The sequence below is a fragment of the Artemia sp. Qi Xiang Cuo genome, chromosome 11 (assembly GCF_049724085.1).
Source record: "Artemia sp. Qi Xiang Cuo chromosome 11, ASM4972408v1, whole genome shotgun sequence".
Lineage (NCBI taxonomy): Eukaryota > Metazoa > Arthropoda > Branchiopoda > Anostraca > Artemiidae > Artemia > Artemia sp. Qi Xiang Cuo.
In genome coordinates, this window is record NC_142804.1 from 5,478,433 (window position 1) to 5,492,721 (window position 14,289).

At 34.7% G+C, this 14,289-nt stretch overlaps 1 protein-coding gene across 1 annotated transcript in view; it reads left to right on the forward strand.

Annotated features, from left to right (window-relative positions):
* Paip1 (Poly(A) binding protein interacting protein 1) overlaps window positions 1-14,289 on the forward strand; it is a 73,058-nt gene that overhangs the window by 12,846 nt on the left and 45,923 nt on the right. The window contains exons 2-4 of the mRNA XM_089097048.1: window positions 6,672-6,798; window positions 8,933-9,228; window positions 11,141-11,347. Coding sequence (XP_088953174.1) covers window positions 6,684-6,798; window positions 8,933-9,228; window positions 11,141-11,347 — 618 coding nt within the window. The 5' untranslated portion in view covers window positions 6,672-6,683. The remainder of the gene's footprint in view (window positions 1-6,671; window positions 6,799-8,932; window positions 9,229-11,140; window positions 11,348-14,289) is intronic.

Genomic DNA, 14,289 nt, shown 5'->3' on the forward strand with positions numbered 1-14,289 from the left:
GCTGAAGAGAAGGAAATCAGCACTTATTTACCAAATTGGCACCAAAAATCCTATGCATGTTCTAGGCTTTAGACTGGGTAACATTGCTACAGACCAACAGTCAAATACCAACTTATCACTCAATTATAAACACTTCATAACAAAATTAATGAGTGCAATTAACAATTATATTTCTTTCTTTTGCCCTGATGTGTCTGCAGAAATAATTGCAATATCATATCCAAACTGGTATAGTAAAATAGTTAAAATCCCAATTTTACAGGGGTCTGGAAAGTTACAGTAAAATACCTAATTTTACCACTTACAACACTATGTGATACTCTCTTTTAACTTTTACCATCAACTCCTCATAATTGTTTTTTATTGTTAAAAAAATAGAGTTGTGAGAAAGTCAAACTTTAGCGTAAAGAGCAAGGCGTTGAGGAGGGGACAGCCCCTTTCATATACGGAATAATTTCTGTTCGTTTAAGTTTTAATGTCGCTCCTTACTTTCAGTTAAAAAAACTTGTTTTTTTTATTTAATTTTTGAATGTTTTTGAAAAAATGCAGATTTTGATCTTGGCTCACAGTACATGAATAATTAAAACAAAATTTTCATATTATTTACTTTTATTTGGTTAAATGGCTTTCTCGAAACTTGTTTCATTTTATTTACGAACGTTTTTATTAGTAATAAATATACGTAACTTACGAATTAACTTACGTAACGAACTTCCATATTCATATATTTGTAATACATACAATAGGGGGTTCAACCCCTAGTCAATACCTTGCTTTTCAAGCGAAATTTCAAAAATTTTTACAATTATTTAAAAATTACCGCTTAATCACAGAGGCCGTTAATTAGAATAAATAACTCTTATGAAAGTACTAAAAAATCTCGGGCTTAAAGAGCGAGGTATTGACTAGGGGGTGAACCCAATCATATATGTAATATTCGTTTAAAGTTTAAAGTTTAAAGTTTAAAGTTCGTTTAAAGTTTTGATGTTGCTGCTGTTGCAGTTGAAAAACTTGTTTTTTTTATATTTAATTTCTTATCTTTTTTTAAATAATGCTGGGAAGTCCGGCGTCCCCTTCATAGCAATGTCCCTTCCCCCATGAAAACTTTCTTCATAGAAAGATCCTTCTATATAACCCCCGACCCCATGCATGTACGCAGGAATTTGTTTCGGGGGGGGGGGCAATTTGTTTCGAGGGGGGGGGCCAGATCCTTCAAACCCATTATTCTGTGAGAAAAATCAGAAAATTATGGGAAAATGAAAAAAACCGTGAGATTTCGGGGGAGGGGGCGGAGACCCCCCCCCTGCGTACGTCCCTGCCCGAACCCCCCCCCCCCCACTACCCGGAAAAATCTCCCCTGAAAACGTCTGTAGGCCTACTGTATACCTCTCAATAACCAATACTTTATGTTAACAGTGGGTAAAGTTCATAACTTTTAACTCTCTCAGCGGGAAAGATGGTGGATTCAGCCATTCTAAAATACATACATATAGAGTGTTCGGACATGCTGAGTAAAACGGTTATCTTAAAATTTTGATCAGATGACTTCGGACAAAAGCAGGGCGTGGGAGGGGGCCTCGTTACGCTGCATTTTTTTGGTCACTTAAAAGGGCACTAGAACCCTTTAATTTCTATACCAATGAGCTCTCCCACGATATTCTAGGACCACTGGGTCGATACGATCACCCCTGGAAAAAAAACAAAAAAATAAACACGCACCCGTGATCTTTCTTCTGGCAAAAAATGCAAAATCCCACATTTTTGTAGATAGGAGCTTGAAACCTCTACAGTAGGGTTCTCTGATACGCTGAATATGATGGTGTGATTTTCATTAAGGTTCTATAACTTTTAGTGGGTCTTTTCCCCTTTTTTCGAAATTAAGCCAAATTTTCTCAGGCGCGTAACTTTTGATAGGTAATCTTAAACTTGATTAAACTTATATATTTGAAATCAGAATTAAAATCTGATTCTTTTGATGTATCTATTGGTATCAAAATTCCGTTTTTTAGAGTTTCGGTTACCATTGAGCCGGGTCGCTCCTTACTTACAGTTCGTTACCACGAACTGTTTGATTATACGGCCCTTGTGTTTCAGTAGCCATTCTTAAAAAATGGAACAAACAGTAGAAATATAACATAAACAGCAAGGTATTGAAGAGGAGGCAACCCTTCATATGAGCAATCATTTCTTTTCGGTTGGATGTACGCAGATAAGGGGGTTCGCCCCCTGGTCTCTTTACGCGAGAACCACATAGGCTGCTTAATTGGTATAAATAGCTCTCATGAAAGTACTAAGAAAAACTTTGGCCTAAAGAGCGAGGCACTGACGGCAGGGCGAATTCCCTAATATATGTAATAATTTCTGTTAGTAAAGCTTTTCATGTTCTTCCTTACTTTCAGTTGAAGAAATTTTTTTTTAAATTTAATTTCTGATCGTTTTTTAAATAATACTGGGAAATCCGGCACCCCATTCATGAAAAATTCCCTTCCCCATGAAAAATTCCTCTATGGAAAGATCCTCCCACGTAAAACAACTCCCCCAGCCCCCCCCCCCTCCAGAAAAAAGCCCCCCGGAAAATATCTGTATACTTCGCAATAACCTATACTATATGTAAACAATGGGCAAAGTTCGAAACTTGCAGCCCTTCCACTTGGGACTGTGGGGGGTTAAGTCATCCTTAGAGACATAGTTTTTACATTTTTTTACAGTTTATATCATCGAGTAGGCTGAAACAAATGGCTATCTCAAAATTTCAATCATGTGACTTTGGTAAAAAAAAATGAGCGTGGAAGGGGGTCTAGCTGCCCTCTAGTATTTTGGTCACTTAAAAATGCCACTAGAACTTTTGATTTCCGTTCGGATGAGCCCTCTCACAACATTCTATGACCAATGGGTTGAAGCGAATACCCCTGAAAAAAAAAAACGCATCGTGATCTTTCTTCGAGCAAAAAACGCAAATTTCCACCTTTTTGCAGATAGGAGCGTGAAACTTCTTTGATAGGGTTCTCTGATAAGCTGAATGGGATGGTGTAATTTTCGTTAAAGTTATTTAAAAATGCAAATTCCACATTTTTGCAGATAGGAGTTTGAAGCTTCTTTAATAATGTTCGTTGATAAGCTGAATCTGATGGTGTGAATTTCGTTAAAGTTAATTTTAAAAAATTGCAATTAAAACAAAATTTTATTGTTTAAAAAAAATTGAGCTGTGAGAAAGTGAAACTTTAGCGTAAAGAGCGAGGCGTTGAGGAGGGGACAGCCCCTTTCATATACGGAATAATTTCTGTTCGTTTTAAGTTTTAACGTCGTTCCTTACTTTCAGTTAAAGAAAATAGTTTTTTTTTATTTCATTTGTGAAGGTTTTTTAATTAATGCAGGTTTTGATTTTGGCTCACCGTGCATGAATAATTAAAACAAAATTTGCATATTAATTTTACTTTTATTTGGTTAAATGACTTTCTCGAAACTTCTTGAATTTTATTTACAAACGTTTTTATTAGTAATAAATATACGTAACTTACGAATTAACTTACGTATCGAACTTTTATATTCATATATTTTTAATACATATATTAGGAGGTTTGTCCCCTAGTCAATACCTTGCTCTTTAAGCTAAAGTTCGAATTTTGTTCTAATTCTTTAAAAATGACCCCTTAATCACAAAGGCTGTTAATTAGAATAAATAGCTCTTATGAAAGTACTAAAAAATCTTTGGCTTAACGAGCGAGGCATTGACTAGAAGGTGAACCCAATCATATAGCTAATATTTTTTTGTTAGTTTTAAGTTTTGATGTTGCTCCTTACTTTCAGTTGAAAAACTTGTTTTTTTATATTTAATTTCTGATATTTTTTAAAAATAATGATGGGAAATCTGGCGCCCCCTTCATAGCAATGTCCCTTCTCCCATGAAAACTTCCTTCATGAAAAGATCTTCCACTATAACCCCCGACCCACCCCCACCCCCCCCTACCAGAAAAAATTCCCCCTGAAAACGTCTGTATACTTCCCAATAACCAATACTATATGTTAACATTGGGTAAAGTTCATAACTTTCAGCCCTCCCCCTGGGAGCTTTGAGGGATTAAGTCATCCTAAAAGACATAGTTATAATATTTTCGACCATGCTGAACAAAATGGCTATCTCAAAATTTGATCAGGTGACTTTGGGAAAAAAATGAGCGTGGGAGGGGGCCTAGTTGCCCTCCATTTTTTTTTGGTTACTTATAAAGGGCACTAGAACTTTTAATTTCCGTTGCACTGAGCCATCCCACGATAATCTAGGACTACTGGGTCGATACGACCACCCCTGGAAAAAAAAAACAAATAAACACGCATCCGTGATCTTTCTTATGGCAAAAAATGGAAAACTCCGCATTTTTGTAGATAGGAGCTTGAAATCTCTTCAGTAGGGTTCTCTGATACGCTGAATATGATGGTGTGACTTTCATTAAGGCTCTATAACTTTTAGGGGGTCTTTCCCCCTTTTGTCGTAAATCAGCCAAATTTTCTCAGTCGCGTAACTTTTGATAGGTAAGATTAAAATTGATGAAACTTGTATATTTGAAATCAGTATTAAAATCTGATTCTTTCTATGTGTCTATTGGTATCGAAATTACCTTTTTTAGAGTTTCGGTTACCATTGAGCTGGGTCGCTCCTTACTTACAGTTTGTTGCCACAAACTGTTTGAAACTGAGTTATGTTGTCATTTTAAAATAGTAAAACTAAATTTATTGTTGCAAACATATTAATATTAAGAAACTGTGCTGTTAAATTAAAATTATTAAGTTTATTTATTTATTATTTTTTTATTCAGTTTGTTATTTTATATTTTTTATGTATAATTATTCAATTTATTATTTTTTATATATCTTATTTACTATTTTTATATTCTTGTATATTTGGTTATTAATTATTTTATTATAATAACTATTTACTAAGCTATTAATTAATATTAATAAGTTTCTCCTTGCAAGTTTGATTACTATTATGATTTTAAGTTATTAAAAAAAAGAAGTATTTATAAATGTATCTTGTGTTTGGCAAAGTTTGTCAGGGGGTTTGATGCCTGGTGTTGCTTGCTATTTAGTTTGGAACAGGGTTCAGTGATGTGACTGTAAGCTCAGCCAAGAGTCAACTCAGCTCCAAATGGTTACCTGGATAAATCAGGGAGGGGGAGGCACTGGAAGTTTTGGATGATTTACCCCCAACTATGCATTGCACTCCGAGCCAAAAGCAGAGAGTCAGGAAATTGGTACTTGCACTACACAGACTATAGACCTGCATGCAAAAAGTTTTTTTGTTCTTCTGCCATATTTCTCTTTATTTCCATAGTTGTCATAGATTTTTGGCATAAAGGGGAAACAGTCCTCCCTATTCAGGCAAGGTGCTTCCAAAATTCCAATCCCTTTATCACTGAAGTGACCATTTTCATCTCCAACATTGTTACCTTTAGCAAATGTTTAGTGAGCATGGAGCTAAACTTTGGAAGCATTCTGTTTGTTTTACTTTATCCCGCCTTCCTATGCCTATTGTGCTCCATTCTTCCAATGCTCCATGTCTTCATTGTTGCTTTTGGTTAGCTCCAAGAAATGGAAATGAAAGTCCATATTCCTGGACTAGGACTGGGAAGTCCTAGTCCATATTCTGTAGTGATGATCCAACTTTTGCTGCTTTGTCTGCCATCTCATTACCTTTGATCCTAGAGTGACCTGGGAACTACATCAGATTAAGTAGGCTCCTGCATCAAGATAAAGAAAAATAACTCTTTGTTGAACATTATTGCAATAATCTGTTAGGTGAAATGTCATCAACAAGTAGAATAATGGGGATTTTTTTTTTTTTACAAGACAGCGGAATGCGAACTTCAAATAAATATTTCAACCCTATATCCAAGGGCCATCCTCAGCAAAAAAAGAAGAAAATATAGAAGAAACTCGCATTAAAATACAATCTTTAAAACTAAAATCTTTTCAAAACAGTCCTAGCATCATTACTTCAGGGAAGTTTAACAAATTATATTAAAAAACCAGTAAATGATACCACTCAACCTTGTTACGGATAGACCTTTAGATGGGCTGCCAAAAAGACAAGATTAGCTTTGAGAGCTTGTTTTTAACTGTTTTTAATCCTCTTGAATGAATTGCCTTTTTTTTACTTTGCTTGATGCACCAGTCCTGGGTGAACTTCCCTGAAGTAATGATGCTAGGACTGTTTTGAAAAGATTTTAGTTTTAAAAATCGTATTTTATTGTGAGTTTCTTTTATATTTCCTTTTTTCATTTGTTTTGCTGAGGACGGCCCTTGGATATAGGGTTGAAATATTCATTTGAAGTTCGCATTCCGCTGTCTTGTAAAAAAAAAAAAAAAAATCCCCATTATTCTACTTGTTGTTTATGATGGAAAGGCTGTGGGGTCTGTTGCTATTTAGGTGAATTGTCAACAATAGAGTACCTTGAGACTATTTGTTCGTACTGTATATCTGTTTAGACCTGGCTCCTGAAAAGGTAATCCTATCAAAGTAATTTTTGGTAAGTTTATCTAAAAATGTATAAACAAAAGAATGTAGTACATCTTGTATTCTTTAATGCTGCTCTTGGTACAAATTATGTTATTTTGAAAAAATGTTGAAACAGAGTAGCACTAGAAGCTCATTAAAGCTGTTCTTCTTTCTTTAGAGATCTGTTTTAATGGACAGTGCTATTGGACGAGGAAGGGGAAGAGGAAAGAGACCTGACCAACAGCTGTATCAACCACTCAGAAGGCCAAAAACAAGCACTGAAAGAGATAATGACAGCACTAGCAGTAAGTTGTTTCTAACTTTAGCACAGCATTGACATCACTGAACGAAAATTCAGCGGGGGGGGGGGGGTGTCTAAAAATATTATTTCAATTTCTTGGCGGGGGGGGGGGTAATTGTTGATTTTTTTTTTTCAAATTCCTGTATGAAACAACAAAAAATAATTTTTTAAAGAAAATACCCTCCAAAAGGCTTTTTTTTCAGAATTAGGGATAAAAAAATCTAGGGAGCACAGACTCCCCTGAATTGACGTACTGTAGCATAAGGTTTCATTTCATGTCTAGAACGATGTATGAAGTGAAATAAAATTGGTCTACTTGATTATTCTTTCAGTGCATCATAAACAGCATTTTTGCAATTAGTCTGTAATGGCAGTAAAAAAAATTGACTTTTGAGTCAACTTTTAATTTGGTGCCTCAAAAGGGGAAAAAAAATCAGGAAATGCATGTTGATAATGCCACAGGGATGTTTTGGGATTGTTTCAATTGAAAAAGCTGTTGCCTGAAAATGTACTATTGTAGGTCACCCACCTAGGAAAAATCCTTGGGCTCCTTTAAAATACAGGTGAATTGTACGAAAATATTCATGAAACCAAGGGAAATTTTTATGTGTGCCTAATTTTGAGTTTTTCCTTTTCTGTGTTGAGTGTTTCCTTTTCCTTTTCTTTTATTTTCCTTTTCTGGAGGGGAGGAGGGGTTCAGAGCCAAAGTTTTCAAATTTTTGTGAAATATACCTAAATTCGTATTTGGAGACTAGGCGGGGGCAATTGTCCTCTCATCTCTCCTAATTTTTAAGGATACAGAAAATTAAGACATTTAAATTCAGCAACGAGGGGTTGCAATCCACTTCCTATTAGGGACAATGTTTCGGGTGTAACAGTAGACACTAAAGAAAAGAAGAACAGGAGGGGAGTTTGGATCCTCCGAGAGTTGTTAATACCACCCCTTCCCGTTACGTACATGTGTTTTTGTATGTCTGTGGTGAAATTAGTCCCGAGACACAATTTTAAGCATAATTAGAATCCTTGAAGAGGTAAGAACAATCCACTTTATTTAAAATGCATTTAAATCATCATTTAAATGCATGCTACATTACCTAAGAAATGGGCAATGTGAACAATGGCATGACCTACTTTATTTAATATTTATGTGCCAAGCTTAGGCCTTTACAGGCTGTCATATTTGCAGTTTTATGATTTTGTCTATTTTTTCACAAGCATTAAAATGTTTCTCGAATTTGGTATGCATGGAAGAGAAGGGTGTTTCCAGGGTTTTTGTTAGGGGGGGGTACAAAAAACTTTAAAAAACGAATAAAAAATTTGTTAATATGTATTTTTGTTGCGTTTTGACAAGTCGGACTTTTTTTTTTTGGGGGGGGGGTCAAACCCTGAAATCCCATCCCCTGGTTATGCCCTTGATGGGAGATACTAATTTATTTAAGATGCTACAGGGAAAAGGAAAACAAGAAGAAGAGATGATAAAAAAGACAATTGCATGCTTGGACACATGGAGAATCCTTCCACCCTAGAGTAAGTCTGAAGGAACCCCCCTTCATGTGAGTGAAAAAATGCAGATAGTAAAAAAATGCACGTTTTCTTGTCTATGAATTATCTCTCCCTCTACCGTCTTCCCCCACCTGATCTCATCACCATAGCAGAAATGTTATACTACTGTCTGATGCTTGTATTGGATTAATTATTTTTTATTGGTAAGTTATAGTGGCCTTTAAACTGGTTTAATAGTTCTGAAACTCGTGTTTTCTACTATGCCATTCAATGACAACTTAGAAATGCATGGGAGAAGAATTTAAAATGATTTTAATTTCTAAGTAGTCATTTCATAATTATTCATTGGCAGTCAATTCAGTTGGTGGTGTGGGAATAGGGGGACAATTACCCCGTAGGTTTTTGTCCCCCTAGATTGTGAAGAGCTTTTTTTTTGTATTTTCATTGAGACATACCTTTGTTTGGTATTCTAAATGAAAAAAATTATAAAACAACAAACTTGCACTCACTAAATTTTGCAAATACATTTATCACCCTCCTCTCTAAGTTGACATCCCTGTTCATTCGACATTCTTTCGAAATATTTCAAAGACCAATAACCTAAGTTTGTTTTCTATTTGCATCTTGTATTTTAGGCAATAAGTTGCATGAACAACTCAACAGTCCAAATCAAATGATTGATCAGTATTTAGCTGACAGAGCTAGAAACCTAAATTTGAACACATCACCAGGAATCAGTATTGCGTTTCCCAGTGTTGAACCTAGAGCCCCATTTATACCTATAGTAGATGCATCTACTACAGTTACTTCGATGGTAAGTGCTGCAGCAGTGGCACCCTCGTCATTGAATGCAAACGCGGCCCCTTTTGTTCCTCAGTTCTACCGCAGAAGAAGTAGCTCCGAATTATCCGATAGAAGCTCTTCCAGAGATGTAAGTAAATATAAAAGTTTTAATGTGTACAGTTTTATTAATTATAATTTTAATATACCTTATTTTATAAAATTATAAAGTAAAATAATAAAATTATATAGTAAATTTCCACTTGATAGTTTCTTTCAAAAATCCCATTTTGAAAATTTTGGTTTGTATGGTCCACATAATTGTCTTTACTAGGTTTGCCAATATCTCTGTAACCATAACTGTGAACTGGTAGACTGTGAACCCCCCTAGTTAACAGATTTCCATGATGTTGGTCCAAGCCGTAAAATTTCTACTTATCAAATTCTTGAAATGGCAAAAACAAGTGCTATTTTTGCTCTATATGTCACTTTCCTCTGGCTGAATCATGACAATTTACAAAATAAGGAGATATGGGCATTAGCTTTCAAATGAGCCATTAACCATGTCTCACCGGGCTTCCAGTAATCTGTTAGAGCTGGGAAAAAAGGAAGATGAATCAATTATAAAAATATATGATAATTAAAAGTGATTTCCTTGTTTTTCAAGATGGATAGCGGGGGGCCTGTAAACCGTCAATGTGGTAATTTTGACATTGGCGATTTCAACAGTTTAGTCTTTATTTTGATTTGAGGTCATGTTTAACGTCAATTTTTTTTTCACAATTACAAATTATACTTAAATTGAGCCTGAAAAATAGTTACTGGGGAATATTTCTCACTAGACGGTTTCCTTAAAAAGTTGTGCTTTTGAACATGCGGGTGCTATAGGCTTCGATTTGCTCTTACTAGGCTGTAGGTTTTCCTGCAGCAATGACTATTGCTGCAACATTAATTTTAAAAAGTTTCTTTTCTAAATTTAACTTTGTCGCTTTTCAAGACATGGTAGTTGTCTTGGTAATTGCTAATTAATATGGTAATTATAATTACCATATTAATTGTCATGGTAATTATAATTATTATCATTATTATTTTATTACCCATTATTAAACATACAAAATGTTGTTTTATATTTATTATAAATTTATAATAAATTATTATCATTATTATAATTATTATCATTATTATTTTATTACCCATTATTAAACATACAAAATGTTGTAAATGGAGAACAAGAAAAAAAAAAAAAAATATTGAAAGAAAACTCAACTACAGAAACACAAGATTAAGAACATTACTAGGACAAATTTTTTTTTTACAAATTTAAGTTATTGCGACGTATAGCGAAGAGTGGCTTGGCTCAAATGCCTTTGCAAATCGATCACGGCGATTCAGTACAGCTATAAGCGGGTCGGTTATACCATACTTCAGAGACATTTTCGAATTCCTCATCCAAATGGAAGACGAACTAGATAGTTGCCATATCTGTAGAAAGTAAACCGAATACTGCGGCGATCAGACGAAGTAAATATTTTCCAAAACGGAGATAGGGCTGGCACATGTGGCAAAACAAAAGCGTACTTATTCCTCAGTGCGCGTAGAATAGACTTATCCACGCCACGCTTCCGAACAGACAACAATATTTGAGGTGCACACCGGAGTCGAACGCGCGGTTGACATCGTTACCGGCAAAATACAGTGTCTCATTTGAATCATCGGCGTCAATCAACAAATTAGCAATCATATAATGCGCGTGTTCTCTACTCAATTTCTTTTTGAATTTTTATTATTATTATTATTATTATTATAATCCTAAAATCACTGAATAATAACTCAATGGATTGGGCAATAATGGGCATAGAAACAGATTTCCCAACTATCTGTGGGTGTTTTCTCAGGGACAGCTATATTTTCTCGAGGTTCTTTTCTTATCTCTTTTCTCTAAATTTTTTGTAACCTTTTCGCTCAAAATTACGCTCTCCCGCTGAAAATGGGGCGATTATTTAATTTATATTTTCTTATATTTAATGTATTATTTTTTTTTAAATTTTACTATATCCTTCTAGGGGATTACAACTCCTGGATTAGATCTGTTTTCATCCGAAGATGACTATCATCCTCTTGTCAAATATTTGACAGAAGTATTGTCACGCGTCACCCTATTTCCTGGTAAATTTGAAGGTAACGCCACAAAGCTGGTATCAGCTTTTAAAAAGCTTGTCATTCCGGATGTGGAAGTACTAGGAGCTATAGTGGAAACTATCTATTATCAGGTTTGTATACCATTTTTGAGCCAAATTACCATGAAGCTACAATTTTTCCCCAATAAGTGTTAGAAAGTTTGCCATGTCAAAATTGAACCTCTGCAATATCACAGGAGCAGCGTGGGATATCAAGCTGAAACTTTGAGGGCGTGATGTGAGAGTAGAGGTTAAGTTGACATTAAATTTTGACGTGGGGGAGGGGGCAGAGTTAAATTAATGGTTATCCAGGTTATTGAAGTATAACATGTGCCATTTTTTGGGAACGCCTTTGATATAAAGTTGAAAATATCTCGCACTGTTGGAAAAAGGACGTGGGGGAGCATGGGGAAAAGGGATTCTAAATCTTATGTTGACAGAGGGGGAAGGGACTATACAAAATTTGTCTCTGATCTACGAAATGTTTTTGCAATGTAAACTTCTATGGGATTTATAATCTGCAAACTAAATATCGAAAGAATTATGCGTTGCCAATTTATCAAAAGACCTTCAATATCTTTGTAACGGTTTAGAGTATCAAGCTGAACCTTTCATGGAGTGTTATGGAAAGGGGGAAAGTGAATATTGAACTGTGACTTGGGGGAGAAGGTACAAGTACATCAAAAGGGCCTGTGCATTCAGATTATCATAATGCAATATAAGTATTGTCTTAAGAATGGCTTGGGGATGGAGTTGAAATTTGCATGTTGTTTAGGAGAAAGAAGGAGGAGTGATTGGGGGGATTCATATTTTTGTCGGGGTGAGGGGGTAAATGGGTTTCGTTTCCGGTTTTGCAGTATTAGTTGCTTTGCCCAATTCCATTTTTGTGCCGACCTTGTGGGGATGTTTATAATTTTGCATAAAGTTGCGTAATTTTACATTGGATTCTGCGGTAATATTGGCTGCAGTAGCTGGTAGCATGTTTTGTTTCGAAGATCTTAAGAGAACCTCTTGCCATAGAAATTTGGTAAAATTCGCTAGAGTAGTCATGCAGAGATTAATTATTCTGTTTACCCATAGGCTGGTAGTGAAGTTTTGTTGGCATTGGGCTAATTTGACATTGTTTGAAACCTTAAATTTAGTATTTTCTAAACTTTTTTTTATAGTAGACTCAATGTTTGTTCAGAAGGCTCACAATTTTTGTTCAGAAGTCACAAGGCTTGATCAAGGCCGCCAAGGCCGATATTGATCTGGCCGTCAAGATATTGATCAAAGCCCTCACGATGTTGTCAGGGCCGAATATCTTCCAAAATTTCGGTTGATTTTTGATTATAAAATTTACAATTTGATTTTGAAAAAAGTTAAATTGAACGAAAAAAAAAAGATTTTGCCGATGAGGGCTTAGCAAATTGTTTTGTTTATTTATCTATGTTGGGATAATGCTAAATTGTTTATTCCTTGTTTTTTAGTTTTTCTTGGAATTTAATCTTTGCTTTTTATTTCTGCCCATTTTGGAAAACTTTTTTTTATTGTTATTATTATTATTAGTTTCTTTTTTTATTGACAGCTATTAGAGATATAGCCTAAAGTTCTGAATGTTATGCAGTTAATTTCACTACTCATAGAAAAAATTACTTATGCAAAAACAAAATTTAAAGGTAAAAATAAATTTAAAATTTGAATTTCGTTAAATGCTTAACTAGATGCTGTATGAAAAGGTCAATATTGCACGTAAAGAAGGTCAGTGTTACAAATTCTTAATAGGGTTCTGGTGTAAGATCTAAGGAATAATAAAAAAATAACACAAAAACAATAAATGAACGTTATTATTTTAAAATCAAGACTATTTTTACACAGATTAACTTAAGATTTATAAATTCTGAAAATGATCATTTTAATCCAGTTTTAAACGCTATAAAATCATTTTTGAACCAAGTAATATCAAATTTAAAGGGGGAAAATGAAAAAAAAAATGGGAATATTGTAAAGACTAAATTAATCGATAAAAAAAAAACTTCATTTTGTTTTAAAACTCAATGCACAGGATGATAAATATCCATGTTTTGTAACTATAGGAAACTCTAATGCTCTAGGAATGTACTATGCTAGGAACTCTAGGAAAACTTAATATTATAAAGAGTCAACCTGACATATTTAAATGCAAAATTTGAATTATTAAAAGGGGAATGTAAGAAAATCATACTGATAAACTGCAGAGAATGATCTGAATCCTGTGCTCATACTGATTACTGATTTGTTATACTGATTACTAAGCTGATATAGGAATACTGAACTGTTTGCTAGACTAAATTTGTTTCTAGAGAACATTGCTGAAAAAACTACAGAAGTCCTGATTACTTACCTGATATACTGATTGTTAAACTGATATGTCGATGCTGTACTGACCAATATACTAAAATTTGGTATGAGAAGGTTGAGGAAAATTGTACAAGAATTGAAGCCCTACATTGATACAGTTTGAAGATCTCCCATTCTCTACACTACTATATATTACCTCGTATATTATACAGTAGCAGTCACATGCGTGTACGCTATAATTCCGCACCTAGACACATGTCAGGGAAGAAATTAATGTCTTGGCCCTTACGGTTCACAAATATAATTCGGGCTGAAACGAGTTATAGCCAAGTATTCAGTTCTTGAGTTTAGAACTCTGTTTCTAGGATTCCAGAATCTACCAGTCAGGTAGCCTCTTTTATACTATATTTATCATCTGCACTAAAGAGATGTGTTCATATGTATGTTTGGTTAAAACTCTATGCTTAAGCAAGTGCTTGGCCAGACATACTTGTCTAGGAAGGGAAGTCTTGCTGGACTTGCGTGTGAACGCTGCTTAAACCGCATCGAGCATTAAGCTGCCCCATTGGTGACAGGCGGACTATTTCCCATCTTCCCAACCAGTTTAAAGTTAGAACTTTTTTCTGGAAAGATTGGGCTTCCATGAGTTTGTCAAAAATTTTATTTTATTTTAAATATTGTGTTTTGTTAATTACAGAAGCGATTAGATGTAGCAG